This window comes from Cibotium barometz, chromosome 18, assembly GCF_041138505.1.
Source record: "Cibotium barometz isolate CiBa-2024 chromosome 18, ASM4113850v1, whole genome shotgun sequence".
NCBI lineage: Eukaryota > Viridiplantae > Streptophyta > Polypodiopsida > Cyatheales > Cibotiaceae > Cibotium > Cibotium barometz.
The window spans coordinates 49,577,438-49,602,768 of record NC_141063.1 but is presented as its reverse complement, the minus strand read 5'-3'; the positions used below and the strand labels follow the sequence as shown (position 1 = coordinate 49,602,768).

At 48.7% G+C, this 25,331-nt stretch overlaps 1 protein-coding gene across 2 annotated transcripts in view; it reads left to right on the top strand.

The window, feature by feature from the left end:
- LOC147629440 (protein ESMERALDA 1-like) overlaps positions 1–25,331 on the top strand; it is a 48,192-nt gene that overhangs the window by 3,656 nt on the left and 19,205 nt on the right. For both annotated transcript variants that reach the window (XM_086812719.1, XM_086812718.1), the window contains exon 2: positions 5,523–5,598. In XM_086812719.1, the coding sequence (XP_086668845.1) occupies positions 5,523–5,598 (76 nt within the window). The remainder of the gene's footprint in view (positions 1–5,522; positions 5,599–25,331) is intronic.

The following is a 25,331-nucleotide window of genomic DNA, read 5'->3' as shown; positions in this document are numbered from 1 at the left end:
CATCTGTAGAAGGAATAATCATGCAGAGAAGGACTCCTATGTCAAGAAGCCTATTCCTTGAAGGGGTCATAGAATAGGAAAGGAAGATAAAGAACAAAGTGGAGAGGGACGACTCTTCCTTCACAAAGAAGAACTTCAAAGGTAAAAGTATTCCATTTGTAGAATGAACAATCATGCAGAGAAGGACTCCTATGTCAAGAAAGCCTTGCAAACATTGTGGAAAAACCAACCACAATGAGAACAATTGCTTTCATAAGAAAGTTGACGTTAATGCCACAAGAAGAAGAAGAAGCTTGCATGTATAATATCTACAAGCCACCATAGCTTGTGTGCAGACAACTAACCCTAGGTCCAATTTCTAATACAAACCCTGGACAATGCGGTGAGCTCAACGAGGACAAGGCAATGACAATTGCTCTAGAGGGTTCGGGCCTGCAAGCAAGGGAGATCACCCATTGAAACATCTGGTGCACTGTAAGAAAATGGAGAGTTTGGAAGCTCGATGCACTCGGTGTGCTGTCACCCTGATCTACGTGGAAGGTCACCTCATGTGGAGAATCCAAGGTTGGTGCAGGTATAGAGGGCTTCCCAAATGCGATGGTCGATGTAACGGCAGGGATCAAGGTGATCACCATAGTAGTAGGAGAAGCTGGAAGGATCCGGATGACGACATGCTGCCCACCTGTAGAGGTAGGGAAGTGGTGGTGGTGTCGTGGTCGGGTGGCGAAGTAGAGACGTGGATGGAACCTGTTGTTGCTCGGGAGAACAGAGGCGAGGTGGAGAGGGTGGAGACTGCTGTTTTGCAGGCGAGGATAGTGGGTGATTGGATGATGCTATGCTGCTGATGGGCGTGACTACAGGGGTGGCGGGAGGGGTGGTGCAGCATGCGGGATGAGGTGAGGATAGTGGAGATCGGATGATGCCGTGTTGTCGACAATAAAAGAGGGTGTGACTACAGGGGTGGTGGGAGCATAGTCACCAGAAATGAGAAACGGAAATGGAAACGTTCGAGGAATGGAAACGGAGAAACGAGTTTTAAGCGATGTGACAATATCACTTGGGAAACGAGAAACGCCCATGGAAATGGATGGGGTCCTGAAACGGCCATGGAAATGGATGGGTAGAGAGGGGGTGGGAGCTAGGAGGGCAATGGTGGTGATAGAGAGCTTGTAACTATTTGGCCCTCCTAGCTCTATTTCACATGATGAAATCCATGCCCGGACACCAGACAGGTGAAAGAAGACATGGGGACAGGGTCCATAAGGTTTGATTACGAAAGAGCACCATTCTTGGTCAAAAAGCAAGAAAAAGCAAAAAGTCAAATAGGGTTGACTGCGAGCCAACAGCACCATTGGAAAGAGGAGACTAAGCCGGACTAGAAAGCTAAAAGGCGCTTTTGCAAAAAAGCAGCTCTAAGGCCAAAAAGCAAGGCCTTAAAGCTAGAAAAGCAAAGCACCAAAAGTTAATTAATATTTTATTAATAAAAGTAAAAAGAGCAAAAGCAAAGGCAAAAAGAGAAAAGCAAAGCATAAAAAGACAAAGCAAAAGCATGAAGGCTTTTTGGCAAAAAAGCAATGTCTCTTACAAGTATAAAAAGGATTGGACATCTCTTGTAGTACCATGAACAAGATCATTGAATGAAGGAGATCGTGGAGTGTATGTGTGGGCATCATTATGATCATGGAGAGCTTCTTCTTTGCCATCAGCACCTTCTTCAACTTGTTTTTCAGATGTACGGTTAGTTCTAGACTTGTATGGGCATATGCATGGGCGATATGAACGCATGTACGGAGGGAGCTGTATGGACAGAAATTTCAGAAACCCTAAAAATTTCAAAAACCCTAAAATTGCTCCAAAAGCTCTAAGAACTATTTTTTGGATGTTTTTATTGCCCAAAAATCATTAAAACAGGTTTTATATCAGTTTTCCTATGAGAAAGAGCTTTTCCATGGTTTTCTACATGGACGGAGTTATGGAGATTACTCATGGGAGGAGCGACTATTTCTTGGACTTGGACATAGAGCTTGGACATGGAGAACTTGGGCATAGAGATTGGACATGGAACATGAAGCCCGGACATAAACATGGAACTTGGACATATAGGGTTGGGCATGAAGCTTGGACATGAACATGGAACTTGGTTATGGAACTTGGACTTGGATTTGGATCCAAACTTGGATTTGGACTTGGATCTAGACTTAGACTTGGATTTGGATTTGGATTTGGATTCACTGGACTTGGATCTGGATATGGACTTGGACTTGGACTTGGACTTGGGCTTGGGCTTGGATCTGGACTTGGACTTGGACTTGGACGCTGCTTTTATAGGGCTTGACGGGTGGAATGCTAGTAATGCAAGTGTTGGAACGGCGATGGAGAACGGACTGTCTTGTGGACCAATGAGGTGAGCGATGAAAGCTAAAGTCAAATCGCTTGTTGACCATTGAGCATCGCATGCAAAGCTAGGATAGAGGCTAGACTTGTCAAGCCCAAGGTGGCGAGTTTGGTTTGACTGAACAAAGTGGGAAGTTGGGAAAGGTGGAAGGAAGATGGGTCAATAAAATTGATGCTAAAGAGAGTGGTGTGGGGGGTGGATGCGGGGGATAGGTGAAAATGGTGTAGAGAGATAGGGTTGGAAGTGGATGGGGTGCGGGTGGGGTGGAGACGAGTAGGTGGGCGAGAAGGTGGGGCGGAAATAGGAATAACAATTTCATCATCACAGGGAGCATACTAAGGATTGTACTTGTGGAACCACTATTGCTGTACTAGTAGATGTGTAAGGGGACGGTTGCACCGTGGAGCTAGTCCCTAATGGAGGTGTGGTTGTGGGAGTCAGGGACTAGCTCCACGGTTGCACCGTGGAGCTAGTCCCTGATGGAGGTGTGGTTGTGGGAGTCACGGTTGCAAAAGGAAGCACCTGGGTGACCCGGGTGGGGAAGTGGGAACCCACCATACTACCCACCACTAGGATTGGGTGGCTTACCGTCCAGTTGCTCTAGTAGTGCACTGAAGCATTGTTAGACACGGGGCCTAATTCGGAGGAGATCAAGGAGATTCACTACCATCTTATTCTCTTGGAGTAGATCTTCCACGGAGAAAGGTGGAAGCTGTGGTTTGGATTTTGAGAGGGGAGAGGTAGGTGGTTTGTCTGACACACAAAGGGATGGTTGTGGAGGTCCTTGAAGGCCTGCAAGAAGGATTGGTCTATGACCGTACAGGGGGAAATGGATGGTTGGTATTATGGGGCTTATCCCATGCATGGGTTGGTTCTTTTGGCATGGACTATTTGTGCACGAGTGACCACTATGGCTGATGGTGGATCCACTTGAATGGTTGGTGTGGGTGTGATAGACACACCAAGGGTGGGGGAGGAAGGGCTGTGTACAACAGGAGCAAGTGGACAGTGGAGTTTCTTTTGAAACCAAGTGAGTGGTTGGAACTGTTCGGAATTTGAAGTTGGTTGATGCTTGGATTCTGGACAGTGACTACAGGGTGGTGCACCTTCAAGAAGGGGGCACTGTCTTTGGTAGTGGCAATACTCCCCACATTTGTAGCAGAGGAAACGGGGTGGGGGAGGGCGAGTCGAACGGTTCATGGGAGCTCCTGCCATAGTGACTGGTGCAGGGGGGTCGGGAATGAGTGGTAAAATGCAGGTCACCTAAGGAGTAGGTTGGCAAAGGGGAGGTATGGCAGTGTGGAAGGTTTGCGCAACGGTAAGAGAAGCATCGGCATAATGGGCGGGGTTAGGGGTTGTTGAGGCGGGGTGAGGGGCTTGTTGCTGAAGAAGCTCACGAAATCCCTTCAGATAGTAGCACTCTTTAGCTTCATGTCCTCCCTTTTTGCAGGAGGAGTACCTCCTCTTTGGGCATTCTTGGACGGTGTGTCCTAGAGACTAGCTTTGGCACATCACAACCCCTTCTTGGCTTCTTGTTGGGTCTTCAGTTCCTCAATCTCCTTCATGAGTCGCAGCGGAGTGCTCTACTCACTTTGAGATTTTTGGTTCACTTTGAGTGCCTCCAGCTCCCACTTCAGCTGAGCCACCGGGTCATCCAAGGGTGGTGTTGTTGGATGTATAGAGCCCACATCACACTCAAACATGAGACGTGCATTTTCTAGTTGGGAGGCTAGCTCTTGAAATTCCAGCAAAGTATGGCTCACTCTCCTGAATCTTCTGTTGGGTGGTCTTGGGCAAGGCATGTGTCACCCATTGCTGCATGCCAATTGACGCATGATGAAGTCGCCAAGGTAAGTTAGTACGCGAGCCACTAGTATTGTGGTTCGTGTCATGAGTTCTAACACACTCTCCCTTGGCAGCATTTGCAGTTTCCCTAGCTCTTGGAGAAGACGGTCCTTATAGTTCAGGTCGGAAGGTGTGTATGAACTTTGAAGGTGTTCTTTAGGGTGGCCCAGTCCGCAAAGTGGTTCGTTGGGAACTGACTGGACCATTTGTCTGCAAAGCCTTCTAGAGTGGACGGAAAGAGTACTAAGAAGGCATCCTTTAGCTCAAGACCTTGGCTCTTGCACACAGAAATGAACCGCTGGATGTGGTCATCTACATCTTCGGCAGTGGATCCTTTGAAAGTGGCAAGCTTGACATTTACCCAGCCCGCCCAACACTGAAAAGGGGTTGTACCCGTACTAGGGTTGGTTGCCTGGCACACTAAAGTGGTGGTTCTCCTCTGGATAGTATGTCTGGAGTCCTCAATACTCATGGCACAATGCACACATGAATAGACAGATTAGAATACGAGCATAGCACAATGACAAGAATATTGTAAACAACACTTGCATTACTCCCAAGATGCTGTTACATGCCCTTCACTGTACCGTGCACACCCTGCAGTGGTCACAGTGAGTAGGACGACACAGAGATGACAATGACAATTGTATTACTCCCAAGACGCTGTTACATGCCCTTCACTGTACTGTGCACACCCAACAGTGGTTACAATGAATAGGACGACACAGAGACGGCAATGACAAGTGACTACAGCACTCAATGAATAGAGTAGATGGAAAAGGATGCCCCTTGGACTAGATGGAAAAGGTTAAGGATAAAGAATGAGCTGAGGGACCATTTAAATGATTCCTGCAAGGCTTGGTGGAATTAGTGGCATCTTCTATCTCTAGTAGATGCCTAACGGAATGACATTGCCTTTGGTAGAATCTCGTCTCTGGTAGATGACCGTTGGAGTGAGAGGGCGGTGCCGTCAATGCTGGTGCGTGCACCTCTCATGTATCTGTTGGTGGTGTGCTTCCATTTGTGGATGGTCCACCGAATGCTCTGGGACGGTCTAGTGTGGCGGTCCAATGTCAGGATGATCCAGTGTGACACCTTGGGATGGTCCGCGGCCGGAATAGTCCAGTGTGGGCACCCTTAGTGGCTACAAATATTAGGGTTACTTAGTTATTTTTGCTAAACAGTGGCTGGATATGAACTATCTTGCTTACATTGATTGTTGTATATGAATGTCCTTAGTCTAACTTCTAAGACATGCTGGTGCAATTGCTGCTCTCTGCAGGTTATGGGTGCATGGACACATTTGAAGGAAGGAGAGTATTGGAAACCTTGTATAGACAGCTTAAATTCTTCAAGAGGTAAGTGAATTAGTTTATACCCGAGAAAGCATAGTGCTTGAATACTTATGGCAATATATTGTTTGCTTGCTTGCAAACAGTCTTACTATTTGTTTTGTTACTTTTTTTCCTTTGAGTATACCTTTTTTTTAAATCTGTTATTCTTCTCACATATCAATATCTGTATTTAACTCCTTTTCTTGATTCTTTCTAAGTTATGTGTAACGTGTTGTTGCTAGTTGCCATGCATGGCAGAAAAATACCACCCAAAAAGGGGATTTGGGGGACTAGTTGTATCAAGCAAAGCATATGGTAGACTTAGATCTCGTAAGCTCAAGTATGAGCATATGTGATCTTGGATAGTCTAAAAATTTGTTGTCTAAACCTGCTCCTATATTGGTGTCAAGCACTTTGGGGGAGTGTCTTTGACCAATCAGATGTTTAAGGTTCTGGATTTTCTAGCCAGCAAAAAAAAGAACTTGAAACCGAAAAAGATTCACTCACAAGCCCTGCCACTGTTATACATAGTATACGCTTTAGTATATAAGAATGCAAAGGGTCAAGGTACATCCAGAGTAAACTGAAAAACTACTATCTCACCTTGCTCTCTCTATGCTTTATGGGACGGGAAAGGAGCAATCACTGTCCTCTCCTTCCTCAGGACGTTTGAAATTCCCTGCAAACTGGGGGACTGGAGTTCTTTTGCTGATTGCCGAGTTTCAGGCTGCTTTTGACCTGTCATCTGGGGGCTGAATATGTAAGCATGGGACTAAGTGAGGACAAATGAATGCTCTAAGGAGACGAGAAGTCCCCTATTTATAAGACAAAAGTGCCCCAAATTACGCTGGTCTGTGCTAGTTAGCAATGTCGGTTGCTAGTTTGCGTGTCCTAATGCTAGTAAGCACCTCAACTGCTTTAGCACTGAGCTTTCTGCATCCTTGTCTCCTTTTGTCACCGGTCCCCTGCTCTTACAAGCCATTGCCTCGTGTACAATCATTTTCCAGTCATAGGGGTTTACTTAGTATGAATCCCTGTACATATCTGTTTATCTATCCCCATTACACATGGCTTTTTGTCCCTTTACCAAAAAAATCTCAGTGGTTTGAAACACTTTGCTGAACCCTAACGTATTAGACTTCTTGATTTTTTTTCCCCGGGAAAAAAATTCCTTATATTAGTTGAAAAACAAACAGCCATAGGCTAAATGTACATGCTCGGAACTCTCTAAAGAGGTAACATAGGAACTAGAGAGGGTGGTTCTCTCCATGGCTGGCTGCTCTCGGAGGGAACCTACCTCATACAAGGGAAGGGGGAGGGGGGGAAAAGAGCCATACAGGCGGCCTGTATGGCCAAGTGATCTTGCCGTCCCGATCAGAGAGAAAGGGACCTAGGCGCCATGTGTGTAGAAAGGCCTCTTCCGTCTACACATGCATTCCAAACCTCCCTATAGCTTACCCCACTAGCAGCGGAGGGTATGAATGATGTTGGTCCATATGGAATGGATGGACTCAGCAGGAGGGGTGATAGTGCCCTTGATGGCCTTGCTGCAACGGGCCCGCCATATATGCCATGCAGCAATGCTGCTGTTGATCTCCCATCTCTGACCAGTTCCGAGACCAAGGCTTTGATGAGCTGTCGGGAGTGGGAATAGTATCAATTGTGCATTATCAATAGTAAGAGAGTTGGAGAGCCTCTCCTCCTGCTGCCTCCTCATATGAGAGAGCGGGGCTAGACTTAGTCCCCAAGGTGATGGTGCAGGAGTGGCCCGTACTGTCATGTAGAGACGAAGGATCCTTTGCCAAACCTGTTGCACTTTGGGGCAGTCCCAAAGGCAATGCCACTGCGATTCTGTAGGATGCACACTGTGCTGGCCGTCCTCTGATGGCCAACCAAGTGCTGAAGACGAGGCTGCGGTGAGCTAACTGTCAGAGGAAGAGTGGTCTTCATTGGCCGATAGCTGTCCCATAGGCACTTCCAAAAATCTCCCAGGAAGCAGGGAGAGATGCCCCAGGAGGACCAATGAGCTGCCGCACTGCTGGGGTACCATTGATCTCATGAACTTGGATCCTCTGGCCCATCCTCACCGTATAGTAAAAAAAGCGGGTAGTCGGGCTCTCCTTGCTGAAAGGGCCCCACCACTCCCACTCGCTTGGGTCCCATTGGACACGTGTCAGGAGTTTTCTCTCCTAGAGCCAAAGTCACCAAGATCTGTCGTGGGCCACCTTGGCCCGGAGGAAGGTCTATGTGAAACAAGGTCTATGTGAAACTGGTGATCATGGAAACCAACAATCCTCACTTGCTGTAGAGATCCGCTGCCACACTGAACTCCTCAATGGGGGAGAGGGTCAGCTGGCCTTGAGGGCCTACTGAGAAAATGAGTGCGGCCCCCCTGCCTGAATTGAGGATTGCTAAGGGGATATCATGTCGAATGAAGGAGCTTAACCACTTTGAGGTCACGCGCGAGGGGCCCGCGGGGGCGGGGGGGGGGGGTTGCGGGAGGGGGGGGGGATGATGGCTGAGTCGATGCTGAGGATGATCTGCTCTTGGCTCCGAATCCCAGCAAGGCGTTCGTCCTATGTCTTTGGGGGGAGCTGAAGCTGGTCCACTCTCCCAAAGATTGAGCGGGTCCTGTACTGACGGGCGCGCGTGCGATGTAAGCGCGAGTGCCCAAGGGGTGGCCATTGGGAATCCCGAAGAGAGGGTTCCATATCAACGAGCCTCTCCTCATCAAAGGTCAGAGGCGACTGGGTGAGGGCTGACTTGAGCTTACCCCAAGCTCTAATCAAACTAGCTGCAAATCGGTCCTCAAAAGAGCAGCTGAGGCCATGGGCGCGGGCCTCTGTGAAGATCTATCTCACTTTGAGGGTCCAAGGTCCACCAAGAGACAGGGTGCGGGTGGAAATCTGAGCGCATAGGAAAGCCTTCTAGCCCTCACCCCTTGGTTTAAGCCCTTGAACCACCAGCTTTCTGAGAAGGGCCTCACTCTGAATAGATGGATCAATAATCCTCCAGGAGCTCGAGGCTGAATAACAACCTTCCAAGCCACCTTGGCCGTTGCAGGCCGATTGTTTGTGCTTGCTAAAAGGAAATGCCAGATCAGTTTCTGCACTTATTCAAGGCATGCTCGAGAAAATACCCAACAGGAAGTAATGTACCACATGGTGGCCATGAGCACCTAGTTGGCCACCACTACGCGACCAATGAGGGAGAGCCGGGTGATGTTCCTGTAGAGGAGCTTCTTCCGAATGCTCAAAAGAAGAGGGGCAAGTTGCTGCTCCAGCGAGATATCAATCCCTACCTTATTGGAGATGGGATGATCTAGCATCCATACCTTAGTCTTAGTGGATCTTTGTGAGGGTTAATACTACTTTGTGATGGCACAAGTATTAGCCTAAGGTCTAAGGGTGTAGGAGACTCCACCCATGCTGCATCAGTGCTGTAAGCCTCTCTCTAGGGAGGTGGGGAGAATTGGGGGAAATAAGCACGCTTAGCTCTTGTGGGCCTATAAATACTCATGGACGCACATTATGTGAGTGTGAGAGAAAACTATGTGATGTACCTTGCTTTGTGATCAATACACTATATGGTTCTTTGTGTATTGCGCTCTCGCCATTGTCTAATCTCACTTAGATTATGCTTAAGGTGTTATTGCTTGTTTTGCTCATCTTTCTTGGTTTAGGCATTCATCATTAGCATCTAATCATTTCTTAGGAGCGAGGTTCTATGAGTAGTGGTCCATGAACATCTTGATTCGATCACTAAAGCTCTTGTTATCTATGTGAGTCAAGTTCAACAATTGGTATCAAAGCTACTTTTGTAACCCAGAGGCACGTGAAAGTGACAAAATTGATGAACTACTTATAACAAACCCACTTAATCAACAATCACAAATAATGAAAGAAAGTAGGATTTAGAGAAAAGAGAAACGAGACCTCACTGAGAGGGGAACAGCCCACTCTCTCTTCGCAGGAATTTATTGAATCAAACCACGGGCATAAAGTGCCTGAATCTTTACAACAAATGAGAAGTGTGTTATCCAAATGAAGAGGGACCGCTCCAATTTATAGGTTTGAGGCTTCAATGTTCTAGAACGGAAAGAGTAAGCTTCAAATGACAAGTGGCTACCTTAATTGACAAGTGTTAAGGTAAATTGACAAGTGTAAGGTGAAATGACGAGTGTAGGGACACTTGTCTCATTCCAGATGCCACATCTCTTAATTTAAGATGTGATTCTTTCATAACCTTCTATGCTAAAAATATCCAACTCATAAAGAGGCCTAATCAAACCCTTTTCCAATAACTCATTTACCTGCTTTATAATTGTCATGTGCACACCCTATGGGTTGTACAAGTGACATGGCATCCATAAGCATTAATCCATTTATCCAGGCATTTACAACATATAACACAGCATGAGCATGTGTTTGGGGCTTCTACAGCACCAACAATAGGTACATAGCATTTAGAGCATTTATCACTTTAGTTTGTGGACTGTGGAGCTAGCCGCCAGGACGTGGTCAGCAGTCGATTGCAATAGTAGAGCATTTATGAAGTCGTGAGCATTTATGGCAGCTGACATCAACATTCAGCAGCCGACAGTAGTATTTTAGGCATTTAATGTAGTCGTGGAGCCCCTGATGTGGCCAACTGTTGTACAGTACCCGACCAGCATCCAGATTCCAATATATATAGAAGCGCATCATTTCAGTCATGGGGCATCTCAGCATCTTGCATTCTTCCCGGCGTTTTTCCTCCTAGGGAGCAAAGGGAGTCAACAGATCTACAGTTTAGTATGTTCAACATTCAGTCATCGTCTCCTATCTCCTACATAGAGGAAAGCCAGCATTCCAAGGGTGGACCTCAGCATTGGAGATGGAAACAATCATTCATCATCAGCATTCAGCTTATCTCTCTCTTTCCGAGATAGATACTTATCTAGGAACAACATAGATCTATTTACAGATCTTCATTGTAACTCATCCATTTAATATAGCTGCATTGCATTGCATTGACACCATTGTCTATCTCGTAAGTATAAGTAAGTATAGTTTAGTTTAGCCTAAGGTTGTTTTACTACGATCAATCCCCCACATGTCAGAATAATCTCCTCTTGTTGGGCTAGGCGTACACGGTAAGGTGGCCGGTTTGGATGCGAATTCCCAAGAATGAGGTCGATCTCATGATCTTCTGGCCTCTCTGGTGTTAGTTCATCTGGTAAAGAATCTGCAAAACAATCTTCATATCTCTTTAAGAAATCAATCCTCTCCGTAAAAAGAAAAGTACGAGGAAGCATACGATTTCATTGCTTTGGAAACTTGTACATGGGATATTGTTACATGCACCGAGGTTGATCGTGATAATGCGCAACAGGGCCTTCTTTATACCTTTATGTGGTGAGAATATGTAGCATCAACTTTAGAGAATAGGGAGAGAGTAGAGAATGTAGAATGTAGAAGACGACACCAGATTGGGTCCCAATACCCACTGAAGGCCCACGCCCCCCCCCCCCCCCCCTGCTTGCGCACCCCCCCGCAAGCAGGAGTATTTGGTTATATTATTCTTTGGGGAAATGTTGTACAATGCTGAGTACAAATGATATGAATGCCCAACGCAAGGACGAGGAGGCCCAAATGTTGGCGGAGTATCCAGCTATCCTGAGGCTCTGTTGAAGACTCTCCTTGGCCACTAATGCAAGTCCAGATGACTGAAGGACTGCACGTATGCTGGCTGAGATTTAGAGTGACTTCCTTGTTGCATGGATATGAGCAGGATGCTGCAAACTGTAGTCACTGTCTGCTGAATACCTGAATGTTGAAGTGGGAAATAAGTCCATGCTTTTATACCCCCAAACAGCAGTCGGCTGGTGCAAGAAGCCTCCACGACTGGGTAAAGCTAGTCGGCTGCTGTAAATATACCTCAAAACTGCTGAAAAGGCATGTCGGCTGCTGAAAGTACCCTCACGACTGCTGAAAAGCCAGTCTGCCAGCATTAAATGCTGGTCGGGTACTGTACCTTCAGTCGGCTGGCCATTAAATGATCATGATTTCCCATTTGCACAGTCGGCTGCCCACCATACCTGGTCAGGTGCTGCCCAACTATGAGGCAAGGCCATGGCTGCCTTGGGGCTGGCTCCCTTCTATGTGAATGCACCTAAAATGATTTATATGCAACAATTGCTAAGGTTGACACATACATGCTCCTGAATGATGCTTTCTCCAAGTGGGTTAAGAGGACTGACCTCTAAAGCTCAGAGACTAACCTACGTAACTCATGCCTGACTGGCCCTGTTTTGAGGGCTCACAATGGGGTCACGGTGTATGAAAAATAATCCCAGAAAAGGTTCTACTTCTGTACAAATGCTGCACTGAAGATCATGCCAGTGTGTCACTATGTACCCGAGTGTAGGGTGCACGTGATAGATATCATGGGAATAGAGTTTCCTTCAACTCCCACATTAAAAGATACATTCTTGCCTTTGAAAGGGAGCCTAAACTTGCTTCGGTCTCAATCCATGGCTAGATCAACTCTCCTATGCCAAGGCATACCAAGTACAACATCACAATGGCTTAGATTTCCCATAACAAAATTCTCATGATCTATAGACTCCCCTATCTCAATCCTAAGTTTTCCGAGGATTGGGGTGATTGGGGTGATTGCATCCCTTCAAAGGCAACACCTGACATTTTCGGAGTACCAAACTTCTCCTTAGGCAGTTTGAGAGCTTTAATGATCCGAGAATGGATATAATGGCGAGTAGCACTAGTATCAAAGTGGATAAGAACATGCCGATTGGCAACCTTGCCCCAAGCCATAACAACTTCCTCTTCTGTGAAGGAGTATCATCCAGTTGCACGAGTTCTTCAAGGGGAGCATTCACCTGAGGTGATTTTTGCGGTTGATTCTCCTTCTTTGGCGTACTGGGGCACTATCCAGCCACATGTCCTTTTTCTCCACATTTGAAGCATTTTACTTTCTTGGTATACTTTGCTAACTGTTGATATGTCGGCTTCCTTCTGGATGGCAGAGGTGGTTTACCACCATCCTTCAGTTTCTGCCCTTGTTGTTCTGACTCTTTTGGTTAAACACCTTAGCCTTCTTCTTTTGGGTCACTTCTTTGTAAGACATTCCAATTGTCCACGGCATATGCAATCCTTTTGCTTCTATGGCCGTATCTTGAGTTGTTTCCAACGTGTCCGGTTTCGTCATCTTGATCGCTCGTCGAAGCATTGGATGTAAGCCATGGATAAACTTCCCCATCTCCATATTTGAGGGAATTTCATTGAGAGATGTGAGTTTGAGAGAGGTTGCAACAAACTTATTGATATAAGTTTCAACATTCGCCCTTTCTTCTGCTTCAATTCATCCCATTCTTGTTGCACATTAGCTTCAAAGGATGAAGGTAAAAACTTCTTATTGAATATCTCCTTGAAGTCCTTCCATGTCTTTGGTTCTTTCTCTTCATAGACAATCTTGAGCCACCAATTCAAGGTAGCATCCTTCAAGTGTGTTCTCGCCATCCTAATCTTGGACTTTTCTGAATAATCTTCACCACCAAAAGTAGCATTTAATTGCCTAATAAAAGAAACAACTTTTTGAGAATCTATCTTACCATAAAAAGCATCAAAATTGGCGCTCTTTTCTATGGGTATGAACTCTTGCTTGGCAGCTAGTTGTGAAGCTACTTCATGAACTGCGCTACTCCTTTCGCCATAACAGCCTTAGGCGAATCAACCACCATGGACATTTGTGGTTCTTTTGCTTTCTCTTTGTCCTTATGAGGATTTTCAAGACAAGATGAGGTGGCTTGGGTATGGTGGGACTTTGAGGTTACAACTTGAATACCTCCTCTGATGTTGGTGGTTGAAGTAAATTTCATGGTCTTTGACTTTTTTGAAGTATAGACTCCTTTCATGTTGAGGTAGGCTTTCGTTGCAGCAACACCATCAATCGTAGCAGCCTTCTTAGTAAAAAAGTCTTCAAAAACTTTAGCTTCAGCTCCAGCTTTAGCTTTGCTCTCCACCCATCAAAACTTGAATCTTTGGATTTGCTTTGAGCTCTTTGTACCTTTGAATCTTCTCATAGTCTAAAAAAGACACCGTCAAAGAACGTCGAGAGCCTTGAGATTTGACGAATACTCCTCTCTCCTTCTCCTGACATGGTGAATGTAATATGTGGGTAGGTCAAAATTCTCACCCCTAGGGAAGTTTTCACAAGAGAAAACTTAGCTCTGATACCATGTAACGCAAGGGACACGTGAAAGTGACAAAATTGATGAACTATTTGTAACAAACCCACTTAATCAACAATCGAAAGAAAGAAGGATTCAGAGAAACGAGAAACAAGACCTCATTGAGAGGGGAACATGTCCCTTCCTCTTTGCAAGAATTTATTGAATGAAACCACGGGCACAAAGTGCTTGAATCTTTACAATAGATGAGAAGTGTGTTATCCAAACGAAGAGGGAGTGCTCCAATTTATAGGTTTGAGGCTTCAATGCTCTAAGAGTAAGCTCCAAATAACAAGTGGCTACCTTAATTGACAAGTCTAAGGTGGAATGACAAGTGTAGGGACACTTGTCTCATTCTAGATGCTACATGTCTTAATTTAAGAGGTGATTCTTTAATAACCTTAAGAGGTGATTCTTTAATAACCTTCTATGCTAAAAATATCTCAACTCGTAAAGAATTTGACAAAGGTGCCTATCTTCTCGGTTGGCACGCAACAATAGCAGTGAATCTCGGGTAGCATGGATCCAAGGCGGCCAGTGTGCACAATCCAAGGCAAAAGAAGACAATTGCAAAAGCACATTGTATACTGTGTTTCGAGCGCAAAGAGATTTCTATTGTTATTTTGGCCATCCGGAGTCATTTCGGACTCTGTTTTGGCTCTGCAAGTTTTTTGCAGACACTCTACCTAAGTATCGATAGTGACAGTTTTTAGCTGTGTAGTGTTTATGTGCATGTTTCGCACAATGTTTTGCACGGTGGTTGATTTGAAGTGTCCACATAGATTTTGAGATCTGCACATGGGTTCACATAAAGTGGTTGTATAATAGGTTAACAGTACCGCTAGTAATTGTATATGTATCTGTCTGATAGATTATTGGAGATTGGATGTCTGATAGATTATTGGAGATTGGAGAGTTGCTATGATTGCAAAAGTTATTGCAAGTTCTGTTTGGCCTAGAGAATACCATATTGGGTGTAGGTGAAAGTTATTGGGGTGTGTGTGTGTGTGTGTGTGTGTGTGAGAGAGAGAGAGAGAGAGAGAGAGAGAGAGAGAGAGAGACGCCTATTGCCTTCGCAGCCCCGCCTTCTGCCTGTGCAGCCCTGCCTGCTGTCCTTCGCTGCGTCTGCAGCGCCGGGCACTTCCCATCATTGCAGCGCTGGTCGCCCTACTCTTGTTTGCTCCTTCTGCAGCGTTAACTGCCCTGCTTGCTCCCACTAGTCTGTTGTTTCTGCAGCCTTGCGTACCTGCCATCTGTCACCTGCTCCCTCTCGTAATTTTCCATTTGTCGTCTTTTGGGTGCAACTGTGTGTGTGTGTGAGACTTTTGCTGCCCTTGCATCTGTTCGTTATCTCCTGCTCCTACTCGCTATCATCTTTTCTTTTTGTGTCTGTTCATTATCTCCTGCTCCTACTCGCTATCATCTCTTCTTTCTGCTCTGTAGTTACTTGTGTCCCTTTCTTTTGCCTCATCTTTGTTGAAGACTTTTTCTTCTTGTTAATACTTGCTGCTTCTCTCAAATAGCTTCTCCTACTGAGGTTTACAAACACAGAGATCCCTCTGTTGAGTCCAAGAGAAGAAACACAGGAGGAGACTCAACGATCTGAATTTCCCTCCTCTCGTTGCTCCAATCCCGATCTTCAACATTTTTGTGGCACCCTTGAAGAAGGTTTTGCTGAGATCAAGAAAGCTTGGGATGAACCTATCCCGGAATTTCGTTTGCGGTTTCTTGGTCATATATTACTAGACCCTGCGATGAAACTCTTGCACAGAACTGTAATCCTTTTTTTCCCTGGAAAGATGCCTACAACTATTGATGTTGAGCAGTGGCTCAAAGCCGTGCTTGGAGGATGCTTTGTTGAGAGCTACTACTTTGCTGCTCGAGGCTTTTATGAGGTTCTACTTACTGATCCGTAGCATAAACAAACTATTTTAGAAAATTCGCCTCTTTTTTTTTTTTGGGTAGCAGATGGTGCATGTATACCCATGGTCGTCTACAAAGGATTATCAAAGCTTCTTCAAACACAGAGGCCTTGTGTGGGTGGAAGTTGCTGAGCTTCTTGGTTATATGTGCTCTGCTTTACCTTTTCTAGCCGAATCGTTGGGCAAAGTGGTTTGTCCTCCCACGTCTTCTGTAAGTATCAATAGATTTTGCATCCTTTGGGATATAGATAAACCAACTCTTCCCGAGTGGCTTTGGATGTTGAGCTACTTGGACTTCAGACACAGGAAGCTTTTGTCAAGCTCAAATGGGGCAATTTTGCTGGCTCCTGTTTTTCTTGCAGAAAGTTTGGGCACATGGTATCGGAATGTCCTTTGGTTCTTTTGTAGCCGCCGGTAGCGACAATGCCACCTTTAGAGGTTGTTCCTATTGTATCTGTGTAGCAACAAAAGGGGAAAAATGTAGTGTAGGCCCCGAATGCTACACTGGATGGCAAGCCCTCCTCTTACAAAAGGGAAAGAAAAGGAAAACAGGAGTCCAATGCATGGCAGACACCCAAGAAAACTGTCCCTCTTAGATGAAGACCTGTAGTGTCTCGTAATTGGACTGAAGGAATCTCCACAGAGGGGCAGACTTCTGGCGTCACTGATATCTCAGGTGATGTTACAGGTGTGGGCTGCATTTGTGAGGGGTGACCCCTTGTTTCCACACACTGTGTCAAACCCCGATGTGTTTGTTGGCTATGGCGATCTTTTACATGCAAGCAATGTTCACGGTGATATTTCACTTCATGCATTGCATAGTGATACAGGGAGCCAGATGCGCACCACTACACCTACGTGCATCTGGTAACTTCCAAGGATATGGGCTCGCTGAAGCTCCCGCCTTCACCCCTGCTCGCGCTGCCTGCTCACCCCTCGCCTTCCCTTCCTCGCGCCCCCCCCCCCCCCCCCCCCCCCGCCTGCCCTCGCTTATGTGCCCCCTCCCCCCCCCTCATCTCGCCTTCTCACCCTCTCTCGCGCTGAAGCGCCCGCCCCTCTTCAGCTTGCCATCGCGCCCCCCTCACCTCTTCAGCGCCCCGTCCCCCCCCCTCCGCCAGCCCTCTCTCTCTCCCCCTGCCTCTCCTTTCGTGCTGCCCCCCCGGGGCGGTTTTTTTTCCTTCGCCGCCTTAACCCCCCCCTCCCCCCCTTCTTGCTGGTTTTTTCGCCCCCTAGGGGTTCTTCCTTTTTTTTAATCCTTCCGCCTTCCCTCTCCGCCCTTCGTGTGCAGCTCGGTTCTTGAAGGTATCGCATTCGCTCCGCCTTCGCCACAGCTTCGGACTCTGATGGAGGCTCCTCCCGCCCCACCTCAGAGGGACTCTTCTGCAGCCCCCTCGACCGCCCCTGAGGATACCCCCATCAGGCTTTCTCTTTCGCCAGAAGAGGAAGCGAGCCTCGCCGCAGAGGTGGAATGCCTCCAGGCACATTCCACCATCTGCCGTATAGTCGGCACTAGCCCCAGCAGAGGGGAGATCCGGGATCTTCTTCAGGCCCGCCTTCTTGCAGACGTGGGCAAGATCCTGGACGTTCAGCTTCTGGGCCATGGACACTACCAGATCGAGTTCGAGACTGCCCAGAGTGTGGCCCAGGTCCTTGCCATGAGTCCCCTTGATATTAGGGGTGCTCGGGCATTCTTCAGACCTTGGCAGCATGGCTTTGACCCCGCAGCGGCTGAGCAGGGAGAGTGCCTTTTCCATGTTACTGTTTGCTTCCCTAGACTCCGCCGCGAGTACCTTCCGCTCCTTTCGAGGCTAGGAGCACTGGTGGGCTCGGTGCTCGAGACTGGCCCCACTGCAGCCTCAGTGGTGGCTAGAGCAGCTGGGCTTCCTTCGGTCAGAGTCTTGGTTCCTGACATCTCCTTCCTTTCGAAGGTCATTCAGCTACCTAGGATAGGGGAGGGATGGATTGATCAGAGAGTGGAGTTTTTGGGGCTCCCGAACCAGTGCTTTATTTGCAGACAGGTCGGCCACCTGGCCAAGGCCTGCCCTTGCAGGAGACCCCGACTTGCAGCGGAGCAGCAACCCCGTGATGGCCCGCCCACAGATGCGGCTCGGCAGGCAGCCTCCGGGACACCTGCTCAGCCCACAGAGACCTCGGAGTGGCAGCCTGGACAGGGGCGCCGTCGAGGGAGACAGCCCCAGCAGCACGCCCAGAGACCGATGCAGCAGCGGCTACAGACTGAGCATCACTGGGTTCCCGTGAGGAACAGCTTTGCTCCCCTCCAAGAGGAGACCCCAGCGCCGACTGAGGACCAGGAGATGCCAGCACCCCCTCCTTCGCCCCCATCCCCCGTCCCCCGTCCCCCCCCCCCCCCTGCCTCGCTTCCTCCTTCGCCTCCTCCCGTCCCCGTTCCGGTTTCGGCAGCGGCTCCCTTCTCCCCCCCCTCCTCCCCCCCCCCCCCGCTCGCCTCAGCTCCTCGGGAGGCCCTGGCAGTCCCTTGGCGTTCGCTAGCAGTCCGGAGGGCTCTGAGCACCGACCTTGCTCGAGCACCGCAGAGGAGACTTACCATGCCGATTCGGGCTTCACGGATATCCTCTATCCGCAATCGGCTGAGTCATCTCGACACTAGACAGTGCTCGGAGGCTTTTGATTACTCCTTCACACGGCTTTTTGGAGCAGAGGGTCCCCATGAGCCAGCACCCATCCGAGTTCATGTAGTGATACCTCCGGCCCGCGGGGAGGAGGCACTTGATTTAGCGGTGGCCTTCTCATTCCCTCTCTGTGGCCATTGCGACCGGGAGTGGACCCTGGAGCTCGCTCTTAGCACTTTGAAGACTAAGGCAGTTGAGTTTTCTCACCATGTGAGCGATCTGGAGGTGACAGATGTGATAGGCCGACTATGGGAGTTGGCTCATTTTTTCATTGATCTCGGGAGTGTGGATGCCTGAGGGATTCGACATTTGGTCGTTCGCATTGTGGCAAACTTAGCACGCGACCCTGGATATGTATGCATACACGAGGGTGCTCTGTCTGAGCGAGAGGCAGTCGCCATGGGACACAGCCACTGGCGCTTGATCCGAGATTCTTGCAGTACACCGGGTGGGCAGATTCGTAGCCGCTCGGATGGGGACTATTCTCCATCCAAGCCGCTTGCGAAGGCTCGCCGTACGGCTGAGACAGCATCCACCTCAGCAGGTCATCCATGAGGATCATCTCATGGAATGTACAGGGCCTTGGCGGCGCACATTATATACGTTATCGTGGTTGCTTGAGGAGGGAGCTTCAGAGATGCCTGGTTGGGGACAGTATTGATATTCTGTTGATGCAGGAGCACCATTTGGGTGAGAGCAGGATCCGGAGATATGGTTCGGTGATGCGTGGTAGATGGGACACCTTTTGGTCTGCAGGATTTGGCCCTTTGGGTGGGCAGGGAGGAGTATGTATGGTCATTGCGGATGTATGGCGGCAGGCCATTGTGGATCGCGGGATCATTGTGCTTGGTAGAGCACAGTATGTCATTCTGAGGATGCATGATGAGCTCTTTGGCATGCTCAATGTCTATGCGTCCAACCATGCTAGTGCCAGAGCAGAGTTCTGGACCCAGGTTACGGATGCATTGCCAGAGGCTGCACATTGGTGTGTCGGGGGAGACTTCAACATGCTTGAGGACCCGGCCGATAGGATGGGAGGCAGTCATGTTACAGTGCACGGTACGGAGCTTGCAGCTTGGGAGCGATTTTGCATGACACTGAGGATCACTGATGCATGGCAGCATGAGGCCTTCTCCCGCTCTCAGGACAGTCTTAGTTTCTCTTTGTCAGATCGCCGGCAGGGAGGGACTAATCTATCACAGATTGATTGCTTTTATGTGGGCGACAGGTTAGGGGAGCGAGGGGGCTCTGTTGGCATTCTCGCTGGCACCTCTTTTTCAGACCATGCGCTAGTTATTTTGACTCTAGAGGAAGGGACACGGGAGACCAGCTTGCAGTTGAGGATCCCAGAGAGGGTACTTACAGATCCTAGTCTCGCTGAGGACATTGAGAGGATATGGCATGATAGTCAGAGCTCTGACCAGGATGCAGCAGGCGAGTGTGCCCAGGGACTCATTGAGCTCAGCTCTTTTTTGCACGCTGCAGCCTTGACACGGTTGGGAGAGGCCCGCGAGAGGGAGCGTCGGCTGAGACGTAGCCTTGCTTCGCTTCAGCGTCTTCAGGAGCAGCAGCCTACATGTGAGTGGGTGGCGTCCCAGCTGAGCCAGGCACGCCAGGAGGTTAGAGAGGCAGAGGAGCAGAGACATGAGTTTTACTATCGTCGCCAGGCCTCCCAATCCATCTTGGGAGGCCGGACGGATCGGTAGCTACTGAGCCCGAGGAGATCAGACACATAGCCACTGGGTTCTATAGAGACCTGCTTTCAGCGGAGCCAGCCCACTGAGGCTCGGAATGCCTGCAGACAGACTATGTGGGCCCATGTGTAGAGGAGGGTCACAGATCGTATGCGTACAGTTCTGGGTGAGCCTCTCTCAGAGGTTGAGCTTGCTGAGGCCTTGAGGGTCCTTCCGTGCCATAGTTGCCCAGGGGAGGACGGATTGACGCCTGCCTTTTTTATGCGCTATTGGGACCTTTTGGGGCCAGGCCTCCGCAGCGGCTTTCAGTATGTTTTGGACACTGGGGTGATGCCACAGAGCTTTACAGAGGACTTGATCTTTCTTATCCCCAAGGCGGAGGGAGTATCAGATGATATTCGGCATTGGAGACCTATTACGATCCTCAATACTGTCTACAAGAGGTCTTGGCAAAGGCCTTGAGTTTGAGGATCCAGCCCTTCCTGGGGGAGTTGATTCATGCTACCCAGACAGGATTTGTCAAGGAGCGTAGTATCCTTGACAACATTTTCACCTTCTGGGAGGCGACGGCCCGAGCTAGATTTCTTGGTGAGGACTTGGTCGTGATGCTTCTCGATTTTGAGAAGGCATATGATAGAGTCAATTGGGGTTTCTCAGAGGGCACTATGCTTCGCCTGGGCTTTGAGCTAGGTTGGATTTGAGGGGTGGCGGCTGTATATTCCACAGCTCGTAGCCAGGTGCTGATTGCAGGAGGAAGGGGGCCAAGTTTTGAGTTGACCAGATCAGTCCGTCTCAGGGGTGTCCTCTCACCCCGTTTCTTTTTCTCTTCTTTGCGGAGGCTATGAGCATGTATGTGACGGCAGAGGAGGTTGGTTTGAGAGGACTCCAGCTCCCAGTCAGGGGGGAGGACCTGCTCGATGCTGAGTTTGCTGATGACACGGGTTTATTTTTGCATGGCGAGGAGGCCAATCTTCAGCGGGCAGAGCAGTTGCTCCAGGTTTTTAGTGCCGCTTCGAGAGCATTGATCAATTGGCGCAAGACAGTGGCCTTTTGGATCAGTAGCACTCCCACTCCGGCATGGAGCCCAGACCCGGGTTTTAGATGGATTCCTCCTGGCACAGCAGTGCGATATTTGGGATGCCAGATTGGACTAGATTTGTGACCTGAGCAGCAGATTGCCCCGCTTCTTCTGAGCATTCGGAAGAAACTTTTGCATTGGAGTACAGCTCGGCTATCCTTGGCTGGGAGGGTGGTGGTGGCAAATCAGGTGCTTTTAGCGACCATGTGGTACATTACGTCTTGCTGGATCTTCTTAAGCTCTTGTATCAGCCAGGTACAGAGGCTGATCAAGAACTTTCTTTGGTCTGGGCGGGATGGTCAACCAGCCATGGCAAAGGTTGCTTGGGCAGTTATTACACTTCCGTTGGCCCAGGGAGGCTTGGGCATTATAGATCCAGTTGATTAGAGTAGAGCCTTATTGGGGAAGCTTATTGTTCGGGGGCTACTTCCAGGCGCAGAGCCTTGGAAAGAGCTTCTTTTGCAGCGGCTGCAGGCTCGAGCTCCCCCAGCAGGGGGCACTTTGGCACCAGAGATACGATGGATCTTCATAGAGATGAGGAGGACAGGCCTTAGTAGAGGATGGGAGGACAGATTTGCCTTGAGCATCCTGAGAGCTTGGGAGTTGCTGAGACCGGGGCTCTCTCAGAGACCTCCTTCTTGTGATGAGAAGCGGGCCAGACAGCCGCTCATTTGGAGCCCAGTGATTCGCACAGAGCAGGGTCATATGCTGGGTTCCGGCCTCGTCTAGCCTGGGGACCATTGGCGGCAGGCCCAACACGCAGTTTTGGAGACTGGCAGGCCTTCTGCAGTCTCCCAGAAGAGATCCAGGTGGAGAGGCTGGGTCACTTCAGAGGGGGGTTGATTATGAGGGATGACATTCAGGAGGCACTCACAGAGGAGTGGTTCACGCCTCTCGAGCCCGTGGCCCCACGGTGGATGGGAGCCTTTACTCAGTTGGAGATCTTGATTGCTGTCAGAGCTTGCACTGAGGATGGCAGATGCCTCTACTATGAGATCCAGGATGAGGGCAGACTTCAGAGAGTGGAGGTGGAGTCGCCTTTGGTTGCAGAGTGCATCTTTCAGAGGATACGGGTGGTGGTCGCCGCTTCTCGGAAGTGGCATATTGACCCAGACCCTGCAGATGTGGACTCTGATTGGCGTATATGGGCATATGCAGCGCGCCCCTTGGCCGGGCTCCAGTGGGACCCTGGCGAGTACGAGTGGCATGATCTTTATGCATCCCTTGAGGCCACAGAGATCACCTTTTTCCAGTATATTGTTCGGTTGGGGCGACATATTTTGACGGCGAGGAGGATGGTCTCTCCAGCTGCATCGGGGCACTGGCGGCTTCAGGGACTCTCACCGGAGTTCCTGGAGGACTTTTGGACCAGGCTCTGGGCTAGTCGACAGGCACAGAGGATCTCGACTTTCCAGTGGCTGGTCGCCCACAGGGGTTCTGCAATTGGCACCTGGCTTGTCTACAGCGGTCTTCCGGCGGCCTACGTCCGATGTGGCCACCCTATGGAGACAGAGACATTGCCTATGGGACTCCCCTCAGGCGCAGCAGATTTGGCTGCGGATGCTGCGCATTCTGGCCCCCCTCTCTCTAGAGGGGATTTATACGTGGGGTACCGTTGCTTGGTCGACTTCGGGCTTGCTATGGACTATGAGACGGAGAAGGACAGCCAGGCCATCAGATTCATTAGGGGCTAGCCTCGCCTTGTTCCTTCACCGGACTTCTCGTCCGCCGGCTGGACACAGGAGAGGGATCTACGATGGGAGCTCCTCAGCAGCCTCACTATATGGTTCACCTGGAGGGCCCGGTGTTCCAGGGCCTTTGAGGGGAGACTGGAGTCACCAGCCGAGACTGTTCGGGGGATCTGGCAGGAGCTCATCCACACCCTGCGAGGACAGTATGACCGCATCCGGGGCGACTCGGATGAGGCGATCTTGCGGCGCCAGGCCTTTCACACCACTTGGCGCAGCGGCCCCTTCTATACCCTACACGTGGGGTCCCCTCGTTGGCACTACAGGCCACCTGTTTGGCTTTTCCCCCCTCCTATTGTATGATATAGCCTCTCAGTTCTTTGTACTGATTCTTGTATTTTTCAGCACCTAGGGAGAGTCTCCCTGGCTGCCTTGCTTTGTTCTCTGCTCTGTTTTCTTATGAGCAGAGAGGATCTTTTGTAGCCCTACGGGCGTTTTTTATATAACTAATGAAAGGATCTTTTCTCGGAAAAAAAAAGTGATACAGGGAGCTAGGTAGTCATGCAAGTTGAAGGGTAACATGGTTTGTTTACACTTGTTGTACACCGTTAGCACTCCGGTTCACTGGGGTTGGTTCCACATCCAGGAGTTGAGAGGGGGTGTTGGCAGTCATCTCCTATCTCTGTACTATATTACTCAGTAGAGGGAGTGAGGGCCATTGTTGTGGTTGTGCCTACCAGTGTAGGAGTTTCTCGATTTTTTTCCCATTGTCCATGTTTTTTTCCAGTTTTGCTAGGAGTAGGGAGATTGTATGAGTTGGCTGACTTGTTTTCTGGTGGTCGGGTATTTATCTAGTCATATGATTCTCTTGCTGCTGTCGGCCTGTTTTGCAGTGGCCGACCAGTGGCCCTAGGTGGTATATATACCACACTTACCTCCCCACTCAGTCTTGTACCGGATTTTGGTGTATATAGTAGAGTTAATACCACCTTTTCATTTCTTGCATTTTTGTACTTTCTACTCTTAGTAGTTTGTCTCATTTCCGCTGGTCTTAACTTTCTTAACATCCATTATCATGTTCTTGCCACCCAGGATGGCGATGCTTCTACCTGATTTTGTGGAACAATCAAAGCCATGGGTTTGCATGTTGGGCAGTATGTGTGTCTCCATGTGTATAGAAGTATATGGACTCTGGGTCACCCGTTATGATGATATAGTTTTTGGACATTTTGATGGCAAGATCAGGGGGTCTCCCTATGCTACTGCTCTCATTCATGACTGGAAAGCTTTGTTGTGCCACTTACATTGGTCGGGCCGGCCCTTTAACCACGAAAACTCTTTAGCTATGGAGAACATTCATTGGAGCAGGGTGTTTGAAGTGCCTCTTGCATTATCTCAGGCAAGCAAGGCCTGTAACCTTTCCGTGCTTGGAATACATACGGGATGTTATTGATGAGCATGGTATGGTTTTCTCTTTTCCTCGAGCACTCTGACATTGTCACTGACTCACTGGATGGCTGTTTGATAGGCAGCTTCTTGGATATACGCCTCTTCCTTTTCATAAGCTCTCAGTTTCTAGGGCATACAAGTTGCTTTTGCACCCCCCCCCCCTCCCTTGGATTCATGAGCATGCGAATCATCTTTGGTAGATGTCTAAATCTTTGCCTTGGTGGAGAGCAGCATTGGGCAGGATATGGAGCAATGACTTTTTCTATGGAGATGTGTTATGGGTGTTTTTCTAGTGGGGATTCTTTTGGCACCTAGACGCATTGCTTCAGCCTCTTGTAGGCGATCTACGCATCCATATGAAACGGTGCCCCATCTTCTCTGGTACTGCTCACACTCATGCCTTCTTGGACAGATTGTCAAGGGGCTTGCGTGCACGATTTCCAGGTAGACTTTTGGGAGACAGTTTTGGCTTTTTGGTGGACTCTCTCGTGCATTGCCCGATTATGCAATCTTCTTGGATTGGACTAGATTCTGGGCTTTCTAGACTATCTATCATGTCCGGAAATAGCTTCTTTTTCTGTTGTTCATGTTGACCCTTTTTCCTTCTTTCGTAGATCTCTTTACCGGTCTCTCGGAGATTCTTATGATCTCGGAGGTGAGATGTTTTTCCATTGTTTGTGATGTGAGTCCTAGTTGTCCTCTTTTGGGACAGCTATGATTGTACATTTATTTATCAATGAAGCAATGGTTTCACTAAAAAAAAGTAGGTGAAAGTTATTGTAGGTAACAATGTAACAATGTTTGACAATCTATCCCACATTGTGAGCAAGAAGCTAGACAAGAACAACTTCCAAGCGTGGAAGTTTAGGATGACAAACTTTCTCATGGGAAAAGGATATTGGGAGTTTCTTTTTAACAGATGACAAGGAGTTGAAGCTTTTGAAAGAAAATTCCACTCCACAATAGCTACATGCCTTTTAGGTGTGGCATGAGAGGGTCATCAAGGTTATGTATTGGCCCTCCATTAGAGTGTCCGATTCTATGATTG